Below are 13,650 nucleotides of genomic sequence, written 5' to 3'. Positions count from 1 at the left end.
TAGGCATTAGAAAGCTTCGTCGCCGCCACGCGGACGTGCGATCGGCCCGAGGTCATCTAGAGTCACCAAAGCGGCCGGGCGGGTGCCCGGGTTGGTTTTTGATCTGATAAATGCACGCGTCCCCCGGAGGGTCAGCGCTCGTCGGCATGTATTAGCTCTAGAATTACCACAGTTAGCCAAGTATGCACACAGGGGTGTCGAGCGACCAAAGGAACCATAACTGATTTAATGAGCCATTCGCAGTTTCTCTTTACCGGCCGTTTGTACTTAGACATGCATGGCTTAATCTTTGAGACGAGCATATGCTACTGGCAGGATCAACCAGGTAGTCGCGCTCCGGGGTACGGAAGACGCAGAGGCCCCGCCACGAGGATGGGGGCACCCCCACGCCCAGCGGGCCCTCCACCGGCCTTCCCCCCGGGCAGGGGAAGGAGCGGGGCCCGCTACGCGGCTACCGTGTAGGTGTGTGCCTCTCTCTCCCTGTTGGGACCGATAGGGACGGATTATCCCCTGAAATCGGACCCCGGGCCACCGTGGACGTCTGGCGGGGACGGAAGGGCGGAGGGCCCCCGGGACCCCGACGAGCCTCTCCCGGCTCCCTAGGCGGGTCGAGGGGGGGAAGGGAACTCGCCCCCGGCAGAGTGCTCCGGGAGCCGCCGAGGAAGGACGGCGGAAGAGACGGGGTGAGCCTCCGAAGAGAGCCCCCCATCCCCCCGCTTTCCACGGCGGCCCGGGTGACACAGAGCAGGAGCGAGCCCCCCCCCGCCGGACGGACGGGCTTCCCGCCCCAGCCGCCAGCGGAGTGCTCCGGGAGCCGCCGAGGAAGGACGGCGGAAGAGACGGGGTGAGCCTCCGAAGAGAGCCCCCCATCCCCCCGCTTTCCCCGGCGGCCCGGGTGACACGGCGCAGCGGCAGGGCGCAAACCCCATCCGCGGCCCGGCGGGCTCTTCGCCACCGGCAGAGTGCTCCGGGAGCCGCCGAGGAAGGACGGCGGAAGAGACGGGGTGAGCCTCCGAAGAGAGCCTCCCGTCCCCCCGCTTTCCCCGGCGGCCCGGGTGACACAGAGCAGGGCGAAACTGCCCCCCCTCCGGGCGGGCTTCCCGTCGCCGCCGCCGGCGCAGCGCTCCGGGAGCCGCCGAGGAAGGACGGCGGAAGAGACGGGGTGAGCCTCCGAAGAGAGCCCCCCATCCCCCCGCTTTCCCCGGCGGCCCGGGTGACGCGGCGCAGCGGCGGGGCGGAATGCCCACCCCCCCGCCGGGCGGGCTTCCGGCCGCCAGCGGAGTGCTCCGGGAGCCGCCGAGGAAGGACGGCGGAAGAGACGGGGTGAGCCTCCGAAGAGAGCCCCCCATCCCCCCGCTTTCCCCGGCGGCCCGGGTGACACAACGCAGGACCGAAAGCCCACCCGCGGGAAGGAGAGCGAGGCCTCCGACCTCTCCTTCCCAGCAGTTTCCCTCGGTGCTCCGGGTGACACCGGGAAGCGTCCGGCAGCGGGGGCCCCAGACGCTGCTCTTCTTCTCCCCGCGTGCTCCGGGCGGCATCGAAGAAGGAGGACGGGAGCCGGGACAGGAGCCGGGCCCCCGCGGGCCCGACCCTTCGCCCCGCTTTTCTTGCCCTCGGTGGCCCTTAGGGTTATAACGTGAAGGCACGGCTCGGAGGCCGCCGCCGCCTTCTGAGGCAACTTGCTAGCTAGAGAAGCCAGTCGGCGAACCAGACGGGGAGGGCAGCGAGGGGTACCGGCGCTCCAGCGAGAGGGCGGTACGAGGGTCCCCGAGGGAACCGCAGCGCGCCCCTGCTCGCTCTCGCGACCGTGTTTGGCCCCGCTGACCCTCGCGGGCGTACTGGGTTCTTTTGGCTTTCTGACACCTCGGTGACGATCTGCCGGAGCCCCTCGGCCTCACCGGACAGAAATCTCGGCCCCGCGGCCGCCCGTACCAACCAACGAACGAACGATCGAACACTCGCATGCACCAACGAGGTTCTCTCGAGAGAGAGAGGTGGGGGGCGCCGGGCCCTGCCCCCGGTCGGTCCCCGCCACCAGCAAACAGGCCCCACCACGGGGGAAGGAAGGAAGGACGCGAGTCGATGTCGGTCCCTGAGAGCGGTGCACACGAAAAGGCGAAGGGTTCCGCTCCGCCTGAACACCGTACGGCCCCGTCGTCGTCGGGGTACCGGCCCGCGAAGGGCCCCTCCCGTCACGTATGTCAGGGCCCCATCGCTCGTGAGGACAGCGGCGTTAACCCGCCTCCCTTCACGCCTGCAGGGAGGGGCGCCGACACTTGGAGCTCGGTTCCGTCCGCCAGGCCTGCGCGGCGGTTGTGCTGGAGGGGTTTCGGGGCCCCTCCACGTCACTTTGGCATAAGCCGGGGAAAGGAGGCCTTCTCGGAGAGACCGGTGCCCTCCGCCGTCCCTTGGCCACTTTCCCCCCCGGGCGAGGTCGGGTCCCCAACTCGTGTTGGTCCCCTAGGCTGAGCTCCGGTTCTCAGAGGTTCTGAAAACCCTGTCCTCTGAAATCTCCGCGCACCTTTCTGAAAGGAAACCTCGAAAAAGCCACCCGCACATTCAGCGGGACCAACCTGAAATTCAAGCCGACTTCCTGGTTCTCTCGGTCGGACGAGGCGCTCTCGGGCGACCTCATTCGGACTTCCAGGGGACGACCGACCACCAGGTCAACCCCATGCTAGTCAATGGGGTTGACCTGCTCTCCGAGAGGGGACTTAGAAAATTTTTCAGCCCGTCTCCCCGTGGGTTGACCTGTTGGACGAGGGGGGACTTAGAATTTTTTTGGACGACTTGGGCAACCATCGATCGGCCCGCCACCACCGGGTCACCCGAGCCGCCCGAGGGTCACCGTCCTGGGCCAGAGAGAGAGACTTCTGCCCGGTCCTTTGGATGGGGCCCACGGAACGGCAATTTTCCCAAAATTTCCCCAGAGACTCCGGGCACTGCTGGAAGGTCCCCCCGGTCGCCGGAGCCAAAAAAAAAATTTTTTTCGAAAAAGGATCGGGACCACCGTGACCGGGTCGCCGCTTCCAGGCAAGGCGCTTGCGGCTCCCCCTCCTCGGCCGCGGAGAGCGAATTGACCCCGGTCCCTTGGATCTCGAACAAGGAAGGGTGTTTGGATCCCAAATTTTCCCCAGAGACTCCGGCCGCTGCTGGAAGGTGCCCCCGGTCCCCGGAGCGAGGAAAAACAAGTTTTTCCCCCGTCTCCGTCGGGACCTCCGAGACCGGGTCCCCGCCGCTCGGCAAGCCGCTCGGGGCTCACCCTCCTCGGCCGCGGAGAGCGAATTGACCCCGGTCGTTTGGATCGGGCACATGGGAAATTTTTACAAAATTTGACCGAAGACTCCGGGCGCTGCTAGAAGGTCCCCCCGGTCGCCGGAGCCAAAAAAAAATTTTTTTTTCGAAATAAGGATCGGGACCACCGTGACCGGGCAGCCGCTTCCAGGCAAGCCGCCTGCGGTTCGCCCTCCTCGGCCGCGGAGAGCGAATTGACCCCGGTCCCTTGGATCTCGAACCAGGAAGGGTGTTTGGATCCCAAATTTTCCCCAGACGCTCCCGCAGCTGCTGGAAGGTGCCCCCGGTCCCCGGAGCGAGGAAAAACAAGTTTTTCCCCCGTCTCCGTCGGGACCTCCGAGACCGGGTCCCCGCCGCTCGGCAAGCCGCTCGGGGCTCACCCTCCTCGGCCGCGGAGAGCGAATTGACCCCGGTCCCTTGGATCTCGAACAAGGAAGGGTGTTTGGATCCCAAATTTTCCCCAGAAGTTCCCTGCCGCTGCTGGAAGGTGCCCCCGGTCCCCGGAGCGAGGAAAAACAAGTTTTTCCCCCGTCTCCGTCGGGACCTCCGAGACCGGGTCCCCGCCGCTCGGCAAGCCGCTCGGGGCTCACCCTCCTCGGCCGCGGAGAGCGAATAGACCCCGGTCCCTTGGATCTCGAACCAGGAAGGGTGTTTGGATCCCAAATTTTCCCCAGAGGCTCCCTGCCGCTGCTGGAAGGTGCCCCCGGTCCCCGGAGCGAGGAAAAACAAGTTTTCCCCCCGTCTCCGTCGGGACCTCCGAGACCGGGTCCCCGCCGCTCGGCAAGCCGCTCGGGGCTCACCCTCCTCGGCCGCGGAGAGCGAATTGACCCCGGTCTATGGATCTCGCACCAGGAAGGTTCTTTGGATCCCAAATTTTCCCCAGAGGCTCCCTGCCGCTGCTGGAAGGTGCCCTCGGTCCCCGGAGCGAGGAAAAAACAAGTTTTCCTCCCACCTCCGTCGGGACCTCCGAGACCGGGTCCCCGCCGCTCGGCAAGCCGCTCGGGGCTCACCCTCCTCGGCCTCGGAGAGCGAATTGACCCCGGTCGTTTGGATCGGGCACATGGGAAATTTTTACAAAATTTGACCGAAGACTCCGGGCGCTGCTAGAAGGTCCCCCCGGTCGCCGGAGCCAAAAAAAAATTTTTTTTTCGAAATAAGGATCGGGACCACCGTGACCGGGCAGCCGCTTCCAGGCAAGCCGCCTGCGGTTCGCCCTCCTCGGCCGCGGAGAGCGAATTGACCCCGGTCCCTTGGATCTCGAACAAGGAAGGGTGTTTGGATCCCAAATTTTCCCCAGAGGCTCCCTGCCGCTGCTGGAAGGTGCCCCCGGTCCCCGGAGCGAGGAGAAAAAAGTTTTTCCCCCGTCTCCGTCGGGACCTCCGAGACCGGGTCCCCGCCGCCCGGCAAGCCGCTCGGGGCTCACCCTCCTCGGCCGCGGAGAGCGAATTGACCCCGGTCCCTTGGATCTCGCACCAGGAAGGGTGTTTGGATCCCAAATTTTCCCCAGAGGCTCCCTGCCGCTGCTGGAAGGTGCCCCCGGTCCCCGGAGCGAGGAGAAACAAGTTTTCCTCCCACCTCCGTCGGGACCTCCGAGACCGGGTCCCCGCCGCTCGGCAAGCCGCTCGGGGCTCACCCTCCTCGGCCGCGGAGAGCGAATTGACCCCGGTCGTTTGGATCGGGCACATGGGAAATTTTTACAAAATTTGACCGAAGACTCCGGGCGCTGCTAGAAGGTCCCCCCGGTCGCCGGAGCCAAAAAAAAAATTTTTTTTTCGAAATAAGGATCGGGACCACCGTGACCGGGCAGCCGCTTCCAGGCAAGCCGCCTGCGGTTCGCCCTCCTCGGCCGCGGAGAGCGAAGTGACCCCGGTCCCTTGGATCTCGAACAAGGAAGGGTCTTTGGATCCCAAATTTTCCCCAGAGGCTCCCTGCCGCTGCTGGAAGGTGCCCCCGGTCCCCGGAGCGAGGAGAAACAAGTTTTTCCCCCGTCTCCGTCGGGACCTCCGAGACCGGGTCCCCGCCGCTCGGCAAGCCGCTCGGGGCTCACCCTCCTCGGCCGCGGAGAGCGAATTGACCCCGGTCCCTTGGATCTCGAACAAGGAAGGGTCTTTGGATCCCAAATTTTCCCCAGAGGCTCCCTGCCGCTGCTGGAAGGTGCCCCCGGTCCCCGGAGCGAGGAGAAACAATTTTTTCTCCCATCTCCGTCGGGACCTCCGAGGCCGGGACCCCGCCGCTCGGCAGCCGGGACCCACGCCTCCCAAACCTTCGGGGTGAGTCCCGGGGTGGCCTGGGCGGACTCGCTCGGACCGAATCGGCAAAGTCCCCTTTCCCGAGGTAATCTCAAGTTTGTCCACAGGAGGGCAGCACCTCTCCTCCGCGTGCCCGATCCAAACGAGCGGGAGCGATTCACTCTCCGCGTCCGAGGAGGGAGCGCCCCGGGCGGCTCGCCCCGCGGCGGGGACCCGGTCTCGGAGGGCCCGATCCTTTTTTTAGGTTGTTTTTTTTCCCTTCCCCCCCCCCTTTTCCCCCGCCGCCCGCTTTTTAGCTAAGGGGACCGGTGGGACCTTCCGGCGTTCTCCGGTCAAATTTCGGACCGAGCCCGGGGGGAGCCACGTTCCCGCCCTGCCGCGGGCCGCCACGGGGGAGGGAGGGAGGGACAGGGGGAGGTCCTGCGGGCCGGTGGCCGGTCGCGGGGTCCGGACGAGTCCGCCCGGGGAACCGGAGACACCCTCCGAGAGTACGGGAGCCGTGGGTTCTCCGTGCGGCGAGCCCGGGGGGAGCCGCCCGTCTGCCCGGGCCCGAGCCGCCTCGAGGGAGGGAGGCACGGACCGACAGGGGGAGCTCCTGCGGGCCGGTGGCCGGTCGCGGGGTCCGGCCGAGTCCGTCCGCCCGGGCGCCCGGGACTCCCCCTGAGAGTATGGGAGCCGTGGGTCCTCCGTGCGGGACGCCCGGGGGAGCCGCACGCCCGCTCCGGCCCGGGCTCCCTCGAGGGGGGAAGGGACGGACCGGGGGAGGTCCTGCGGGCCGACGGCCGGCGGCAGGGTCCGAGCGAGTCCGCCCGGGCAACCCGGGACGCCCCCCGAAGCTTTGGGAGGCGTGGGTCCTCCGCGGAGGGACCCCGGGGGAGCCACACACCTGCCGTCCTTAGCGCAGGCCGGGCCTCGCCTGGGCCGCTCCGGGGGGACTCGGGGCGGTTCTGCCGGCCCGGGGCCGGGCTCAGAGGCTCCGAAGGGGTCCGGGCGAGTCCGCCGGGAGCCCCGGGACTCCCCCCGAGAGTTTGGGAGGCCTCGGTCCTCCGTGGAGGGAGCCGGGGGACGCCACACACCCGCCGTCCTCAGGCCAGGCCAGGCCTCCGCTAGGCCGGTGCGGGGGGACTCGGGGCGGTCCTGCCGGCCCGGGGCCGGGCTCAGAGGCTCCGAAGGGGTCCGGGCCGGTCCGCCCGGAGCCCCGGGACTCCCCCCGAGAGTTTGGGAGGCCTCGGTCCTCCGTGGAGGGAGCCCGGGGGAGCCACACACCCGCCGTCCTCAGGCCAGGCCAGGCCTCCGCTAGGCCGGGGCGGGGGGATTCGGGGCGGTCCTGCCGGCCTGGGGCCGGGCTCAGAGGCTCCGAAGGGGTCCGGGCCGGTCCGCCCGGAGTCCTGGGACTCCCCCTGAGAGTTTGGGAGGCCTCGTTCCTCCGTGGAGGGAGCCCGGGGGAGCCACACACCCGCCGTCCTCAGGCCAGGCCAGGCCTCCGCGGGGGGACTCGGGGCGGTTCTGCCGTCCTGGGGCCGGGCTCAGAGGCTCCGAAGCGGTCCGGGCCGGTCCGCCCGGAGCCCCGGGACTCCCCCCGAGAGTTTGGGAGGCCTCGGTCCTCCGTGGAGGGAGCCCGGGGGAGCCACACACCCGCCGTCCTCAGGCCAGGCCAGGCCTCCGCCGGGTCGGCGCGGGGGGACTCTGGGCGGTCCTGCCGGCCTGGGGCCGGGCTCAGAGGCTCCGAAGGGGTCCGGGCCGGTCCGCCCGGAGCCCTGGGACTCCCCCTGAGAGTTTGGGAGGCCTCGTTCCTCCGTGGAGGGAGCCCGGGGGAGCCACACACCCGCCGTCCTCAGGCCAGGCCAGGCCTCCGCGGGGGGACTCGGGGCGGTTCTGCCGTCCTGGGGCCGGGCTCAGAGGCTCCGAAGCGGTCCGGGCGAGTCCGCCCGGAGCCCCGGGACTCCCCCCGAGAGTTTGGGAGGCCTCCGTCCTCCGTGGAGGGAGCCCGGGGGAGCCACCCACCCGTCGTCCTCAGGCCGGGCCAGGCCTCGCCTGCTCTGCCGCGGGGGCACTCGGGGCGGTCCTGCGAGCCGGGGGCCGGGCTCAGAGGTTCCGTAGGGGTCCGGGCCGGTCCCTCCGGGGCCCTGGGTCTCCCCCTGAGAGTTTGGGAACCCCGGGTCCTCGGTCGAGTCAGCCCCTGGGACCCTGGGCCCCGCCGTCTGTCCGTCCCTCCCTCCGGTCCCTCGGGCGGGGGACGGGACTCGGGGGCGAGGAGACTGCTTTTCGTCCCCCGCCCCGGTTCCTTCCTCCCAATGCCCGGAAAAGGAGGGAGCCGGCCGGGACCAAGAAAAGCTGCCTACGGCACCTGGGATTCCCAGGCGGTCACCCATCCAAGTACTAGCCAGGCCCGGGACGGTTTACCTTCCGAGATCGGACGGGATCGGGGGCTTTCGGTCCGGTATGGCCGTAGGCACCCGGCTCCGCGCCTCCTCGTCCGCTTCACGGCCCCCGCCTCCACCGCCGCCCGGGCCGGCCCGACCGCAATGGTCTGGGGCCAATTTGGGGAGAGAGAGAGAGAGAGAGAGAGAGAAGAAAAGGTGAAGAAGTAGGGGAATAATTAAAAAAAAAGCTTCCACGGGCCCGATGCAAACGACCGGGGGCAAGACGCTTTCCGCGGCCGAGGAGGGTGAGCCCCGGGCGGCTTGCCTGGAAGCAGGGACCCGGTCTCGGAGGTCCCGATCCTTTTTTTTTTTTGGGGGGGGGGGGGGGGGCGGGGGAAAGGAATTTCTGCTCCGGGGACCGGGGTGACCTTCCAGCACCGCCTGGAGTCCGTGGGCAAAATTTGTCAAAAAAATAAAAAAAATAAATAAATCTTCCAGGTGCCCGATCCAAACGACCGGGGTCAAGTCGCTCTCGGCGGCCGAGGAGGGTGAGCCCCGGGCGGCTTGCCTGAAAGCGGGGTCCCGGTGTCGGAGGTCCCGATCCTTTTTTTTTTTTTTTTTTTTTTTTTTAAATTTTCTCCTCCCTCCGGGGAACGGGGTTACCTTCCAGCAGTGCCCGGAGCCTCTGGGCAAAATTTGCTAAAATTTTCCGTGTGCTCGATCCGAACGCCCGGGGGGGGGGGCAAGTCGTTGTCCGCGGTCGAGGAGGGTGAGCCCCGTGCCTCTTGAAAGTCGTTCCCCAGGCGGCGGTCCTGGCGAAAAATTTTTCCAAGTCCCTTCCAGGCCACCAGGTCTACCCGGTTCTCCCTCCGTCGGACGGGGCTCTAGGGGTACCTCGTGGCCGGTCAGCGAACCGGCCACCAGGTCCACCCGGTCTTCCCTCCGGCGGCTAGAGCTCCGGGGTGACCCGGTGGTCGGTTCGCCTGCCGGCCACCAGGTGCACCCGGTTCTCCCTCCGGGGGTCGGGACTCCAGGTGTACCTGGTGGTCGGTAAGCGAACCGGCCACCAGGTCAACCCGGTTCTCCCTCCGTCGGACGGAGGACCGGGTTGACCTGGTGGCCGGCTGGAGAACCGGGTTGACCTGGTGGCCGGTCGGAGAACGGGGTAGACCTGGTGCCCGGCTGGAGAACCGGGTTGACCTGGTGGCCGGTCGGAGAACCGGGTTGACCTGGTGGCCGGTGGGAGAACGGGGTAGACCTGGTGCCCGGTCGGCGAACCGGGTTGACCTGGTGGCCGGTCGGAGGACCGGGTTGACCTGGTGTCCGGTCGGAGAGCCGGGTGGACCTGGTGGCCGGTCGCAGGACCAGGTGGACCTGGTGCCCGGTCGGAGAGCCGGGTGGACCTGGTGCCCGGTCGGAGGACCGGGTTGACCTGGTGGCCGGTTTGAGAACGGGGTTGACCTGCTGCCCGGTCGGAGGACCGGGTTGACCTGGTGCCCGGTCGGAGGACCGGGTGGACCCGGTGCCCGGTCGGAGAACCGGGTTGACCTGGTGCCCGGTCGGAGGACCGGGTTGACCTGGTGGCCGGTCGGAGGACCGGGTTGACCTGGTGCCCGGTCGGAGAACCGGGTTGACCTGGTGGCCGGTCGGAGGACCGGGTGGACCCGGAGCCCGGTCGGAGGACCGGGTTGACCTGGTGCCCGGTCGGCGAACCGGGTTGACCTGGTGCCCGGTCGGAGGACCGGGTAGACCTGGTGCCCGGTCGGAGAACGGGGTTGACCTGGTGCCCGGTCGGAGGACCGGGTTGACCTGGTGGCCGGTCGGGGGACCGGGTTTACCTGGTGTCCGGTAGGTGAACCGGGTGGACCTGGTGCCCGGGCGGAGAGCCGGGTGGACCTGGTGGCCGGTCGGAGGACCGGGTTGACCTGGTGCCCGGTCGGAGGACCGGGTTGACCTGGTGGCCGGTTTGAGAACGGGGTTGACCTGCTGCCCGGTCGGAGGACCGGGTTGACCTGCTGCCCGGTCGGAGGACCGGGTTGACCTGGTGCCCGGTCGGAGAACCGGGTTGACCTGCTGGCCGGTCGGTCCCGAGTTAATCTCACGTTGGTCCACAGGAGGGCAGCACTTCGGCAGGCGCTGACTTCCATCGAACCGATCCAGACGACGGAGGGTGTTTACGCGACCGAGGAGGGTGAGCCCCGGGCGGCTTGCCGAGCGGCGGGGACCCGGTCTCGGAGGTCCCGACCGAGACGGGGGAAAAACTTGTTTTTCCTGGCTCCGGGGACCGGGGGCACCTTCCAGCAGCGGCAGGGAGCCTCTGGGGAAAATTTGGGATCCAAACACCCTTCCTTGTTCGAGATCCAAGGGACCGGGGTCACTTCGCTCTCCGCGGCCGAGGAGGGTGAACCGCAGGCGGCTTGCCTGGAAGCGGCTGCCCGGTCACGGTGGTCCCGATCCTTATTTCGAAAAAAAAATTTTTTTTTGGCTCCGGCGACCGGGGAGACCTTCCAGCAGCGCCCGGAGTCTCCGGTCAAATTTGGTAAAAAATTTCCATGTGCCCGATCCAAACGACCGGGGTCAATTCGCTCTCCGCGGCCGAGGAGGGTGAGCCCCGAGCGGCTTGCCGGGCGGCGGGGACCCGGTCTCGGAGGTCCCGACGGAGGTGGGAGGAAAACTTGTTTCTCCTCGCTCCGGGGACCGGGGGAACCTTCCAGCAGCGGCAGGGAGCCTCTGGGGAAAATTTGGGATCCAAAGACCCTTCCTGGTGCGAGATCCAAAGACCGGGGTCAATTCGCTCTCCGCGGCCGAGGAGGGTGAGCCCCGAGCGCCTTGCCGGGCGGCGGGGACCCGGTCTCGGAGGTCCCGACGGAGGTGGGAGGAAAACTTGTTTCTCCTCGCTCCGGGGACCGGGGGCACCTTCCAGCAGCGGCAGGGAGCCTCTGGGGAAAATTTGGGATCCAAAGACCCTTCCTGGTGCGAGATCCAAAGACCGGGGTCAATTCGCTCTCCGCGGCCGAGGAGGGTGAGCCCCGAGCGGCTTGCCGGGCGGCGGGGACCCGGTCTCGGAGGTCCCGACGGAGGTGGGAGGAAAACTTGTTTCTCCTCGCTCCGGGGACCGGGGGCACCCTCCAGCAGCGGCAGGGAGCCTCTGGGGAAAATTTGGGATCCAAAGACCCTTCCTGGTGCGAGATCCAAACGTTTGGGGTCAATTCGCTCTCCGCGGACGAGGAGGGTCAGCCCTGAGCAGCTTGCCAGGCGGCAGGGACCCGGTCTCGGAGGTCCTGATCAATATTCGAGTAAAAAAATGTTTTTCTTTCCTCCGGGGACCGGGGTGACCTTCCAGCATTGTCTGGAGTCTCTGGGCAAATTTTGGAATGAAAGCACCCTTCCACGTGCAAGATCCAAATGACCGTGGAAAATTTGCTCTGCCCGGACAAGGAGAATAAGCCGCAAGCGGCTTGCCTGGAGGCGGCTACCCGGTATCAGTGGTCCCAATCCTTTTTTCGAAAAAAAAATTTTTTTTTGGCTCCGGCGACCGGGGGGGACCTTCTAGCAGCGCCCGGAGTCTTCGGTCAAATTTTGTAAAAATTTCCCATGTGCCCGATCCAAACGACCGGGGCAAGTCGCTCTCCGCGGCCGAGGAGGGGGAGCCGCAAGCGGCTTGCCTGGAAGCGGCGACCCGGTCTCGGAGGTCCCGACGGAGGTGGGAGGAAAACTTGTTTCTCCTCGCTCCGGGGACCGGGGGCACCTTCCAGCAGCGGCAGGGAGCCTCTGGGGAAAATTTGGGATCCAAAGACCCTTCCTGGTTCGAGATCCAAGGGACCGGGGTCAATTCGCTCTCCGCGGCCGAGGAGGGTGAGCCCCGAGCGGCTTGCCGGGCGGCGGGGACCCGGTCTCGGAGGTCCCGACGGAGGTGGGAGGAAAACTTGTTTCTCCTCGCTCCGGGGACCGGGGGCACCTTCCAGCAGCGGCAGGGAGGCTCTGGGGAAAATTTGGGATCCAAAGACCCTTCCTGGTGCGAGATCCATAGACCGGGGTCAATTCGCTCTCTGCGGCCGAGGAGGGTGAGCCCCGAGCGGCTTGCCTGGAAGCGGCTGCCCGGTCACGGTGGTCCCGATCCTTATTTCGAAAAAAAAAATTTTTTTTTTGGCTCCAGCGACCGTGGGGACCTTCTAGCAGCGCCCGGAGTCTTCGGTCAAATTTTGTAAAAATTTCCCATGTGCCCGATCCAAACGACCGGGGTCAATTCGCTCTCCGCGGCCGAGGAGGGTGAGCCCCGAGCGGCTCGCCCTGCGGCGGGGACCCGGTCTCGGAGGTCCCGACGGAGACGGGGGAAAAACTTGTTTTACCTCGCTCCGGGGGCCGGGGGCACCTTCCAGCAGCGGCCGGAGTCTCTGGGGAAAATTTGGGTTCCAAACACCCTTCCTGGTTCGAGATCCAAGGGACCGGGGTCAATTCGCTCTCCGCGGGCGAGGAGGGTGAGCCCCGAGCGGCTTGCCGGGCGGCGGGGACCCGGTCTCGGAGGTCCCGACGGAGGTGGGAGGAAAACTTGTTTCTCCTCGCTCCGGGGACCGGGGGCACCTTCCAGCAGCGGCAGGGAGCCTCTGGGGAAAATTTGGGATCCAAAGACCCTTCCTGGTGCGAGATCCAAAGACCGGGGTCAATTCGCTCTCCGCGGCCGAGGAGGGTGAGCCCCGAGCGTCTTGCCGGGCGGCGGGGACCCGGTCTCGGAGGTCCCGACGGAGATGGGAGAAAAAAATTGTTTTTCTTTGCTCCGGGGACCGGGGGGACCATCCAGCAGCAGCCGGAGTCCCGGGGGAAAATTTGGGATCCAAACACCCTTCCATGTGCGAGATCCAAAAGACCGGGGTCAATTCGTTCTCCACGGGCGAGGAGGGTGAACCCTGAGCGGCTTGCCAGGCGGCGGGGACCCGGTCTCGGATGTCCCGATTCTTTTTTTCAAGAATTTTTTCTTCCTTTCCTCCAGGGACCGGGGTAACCTTCCAGCAGTGCCCGGAGTCTCCTGGCAAAAATTTGTAAAAATCTTCCCAGTGCCCGATCCAAAGGACCGGGGTCAAGTCGCTCTCCGCGGGCGAGGAGGGTGAGCCCCGAGCGGCTTGCCGGATAGCGGGGACCCGGTCTCAGAGGTCCTCACGGAGATTGTAGAAAAAATTGTTTTTCTTTGCTACGGGGACCGGGAGGACCTTCCAGCAGCGGCCGGAGCCTCTGGGGAAAATTTGGGATCCAAACACCCTTCCTTGTGCGAGATCCAAAAGACCGGTGTCAATTCGCTCTCCGCGGCTGAGGAGGGTGAGCCCTGAGCGTCTTGCCGGGCGGAGGGGACCCGGTCTTGGAGTTCCCGACGGAGATGGGAGAAAAAAATTGTTTTTCTTTGCTCCGGGGACCGGGGGGACCTTCCAGCAGCGGCCGGAGTCCCGGGGGAAAATTTGGAATCAAAGCACCTTTCCATGTGCGAGATCCAAAAGACGGGGTCAATTCGTTCTCCGCGGGCGAGGAGGGTGAACCCTGAGCGGCTTGCCAGGCGGCGGGGACCCGGTCTCGGATGTCCCGATCCTTTTTTTCAAGAATTTCCTCTTCCTTTGCTCCAGGGACCAGGGTGATCTTGCGGCAGTGGCAGGAGTCTCCTGGCAAAAAAAATGAAAAAACTTCCCAGTGCCCGATCCAAAAGACCGGGGTCAAGTCGCTCTCCGCGGCCGAGGAGGGTGAGCCCTAGGCGGCTTGGC

General features: G+C 66.6%; 2 protein-coding genes and 1 non-coding gene across 3 annotated transcripts; 2 read left to right on the top strand and 1 right to left on the bottom strand.

Annotated features, from left to right (window-relative positions):
• Window positions 1-372: 372 nt before the first annotated feature.
• On the top strand, window positions 373-1,327 carry LOC115659897 (basic proline-rich protein-like). The gene is made up of 2 exons (XM_030580648.1): window positions 373-458; window positions 604-1,327. The coding sequence occupies exons 1-2, from the start codon at window positions 373-375 to the stop codon at window positions 1,325-1,327; spliced, it is 810 nt and encodes a 269-aa protein (XP_030436508.1).
• Window positions 1,328-2,082: 755 nt separating this feature from the next.
• LOC115659896 (basic salivary proline-rich protein 2-like) lies at window positions 2,083-4,256 on the top strand. The gene is made up of 3 exons (XM_030580647.1): window positions 2,083-2,196; window positions 2,465-3,159; window positions 3,782-4,256. The coding sequence occupies exons 1-3, from the start codon at window positions 2,083-2,085 to the stop codon at window positions 4,119-4,121; spliced, it is 1,149 nt and encodes a 382-aa protein (XP_030436507.1). The 3' UTR covers window positions 4,122-4,256.
• Window positions 4,257-7,878: 3,622 nt separating this feature from the next.
• On the bottom strand, window positions 7,879-7,997 carry LOC115660085. The gene has a single exon (XR_004002735.1). It is a non-coding gene; the product is annotated as a 5S ribosomal RNA (ribosomal RNA).
• Between the last annotated feature and the right edge of the window lie 5,653 nt (window positions 7,998-13,650).

This window comes from Gopherus evgoodei, chromosome 11, assembly GCF_007399415.2.
Source record: "Gopherus evgoodei ecotype Sinaloan lineage chromosome 11, rGopEvg1_v1.p, whole genome shotgun sequence".
NCBI lineage: Eukaryota > Metazoa > Chordata > Testudines > Testudinidae > Gopherus > Gopherus evgoodei.
The sequence above is the reverse complement of the archived record's forward strand: the minus strand, read 5'-3'. Positions and strand labels throughout refer to the sequence as shown.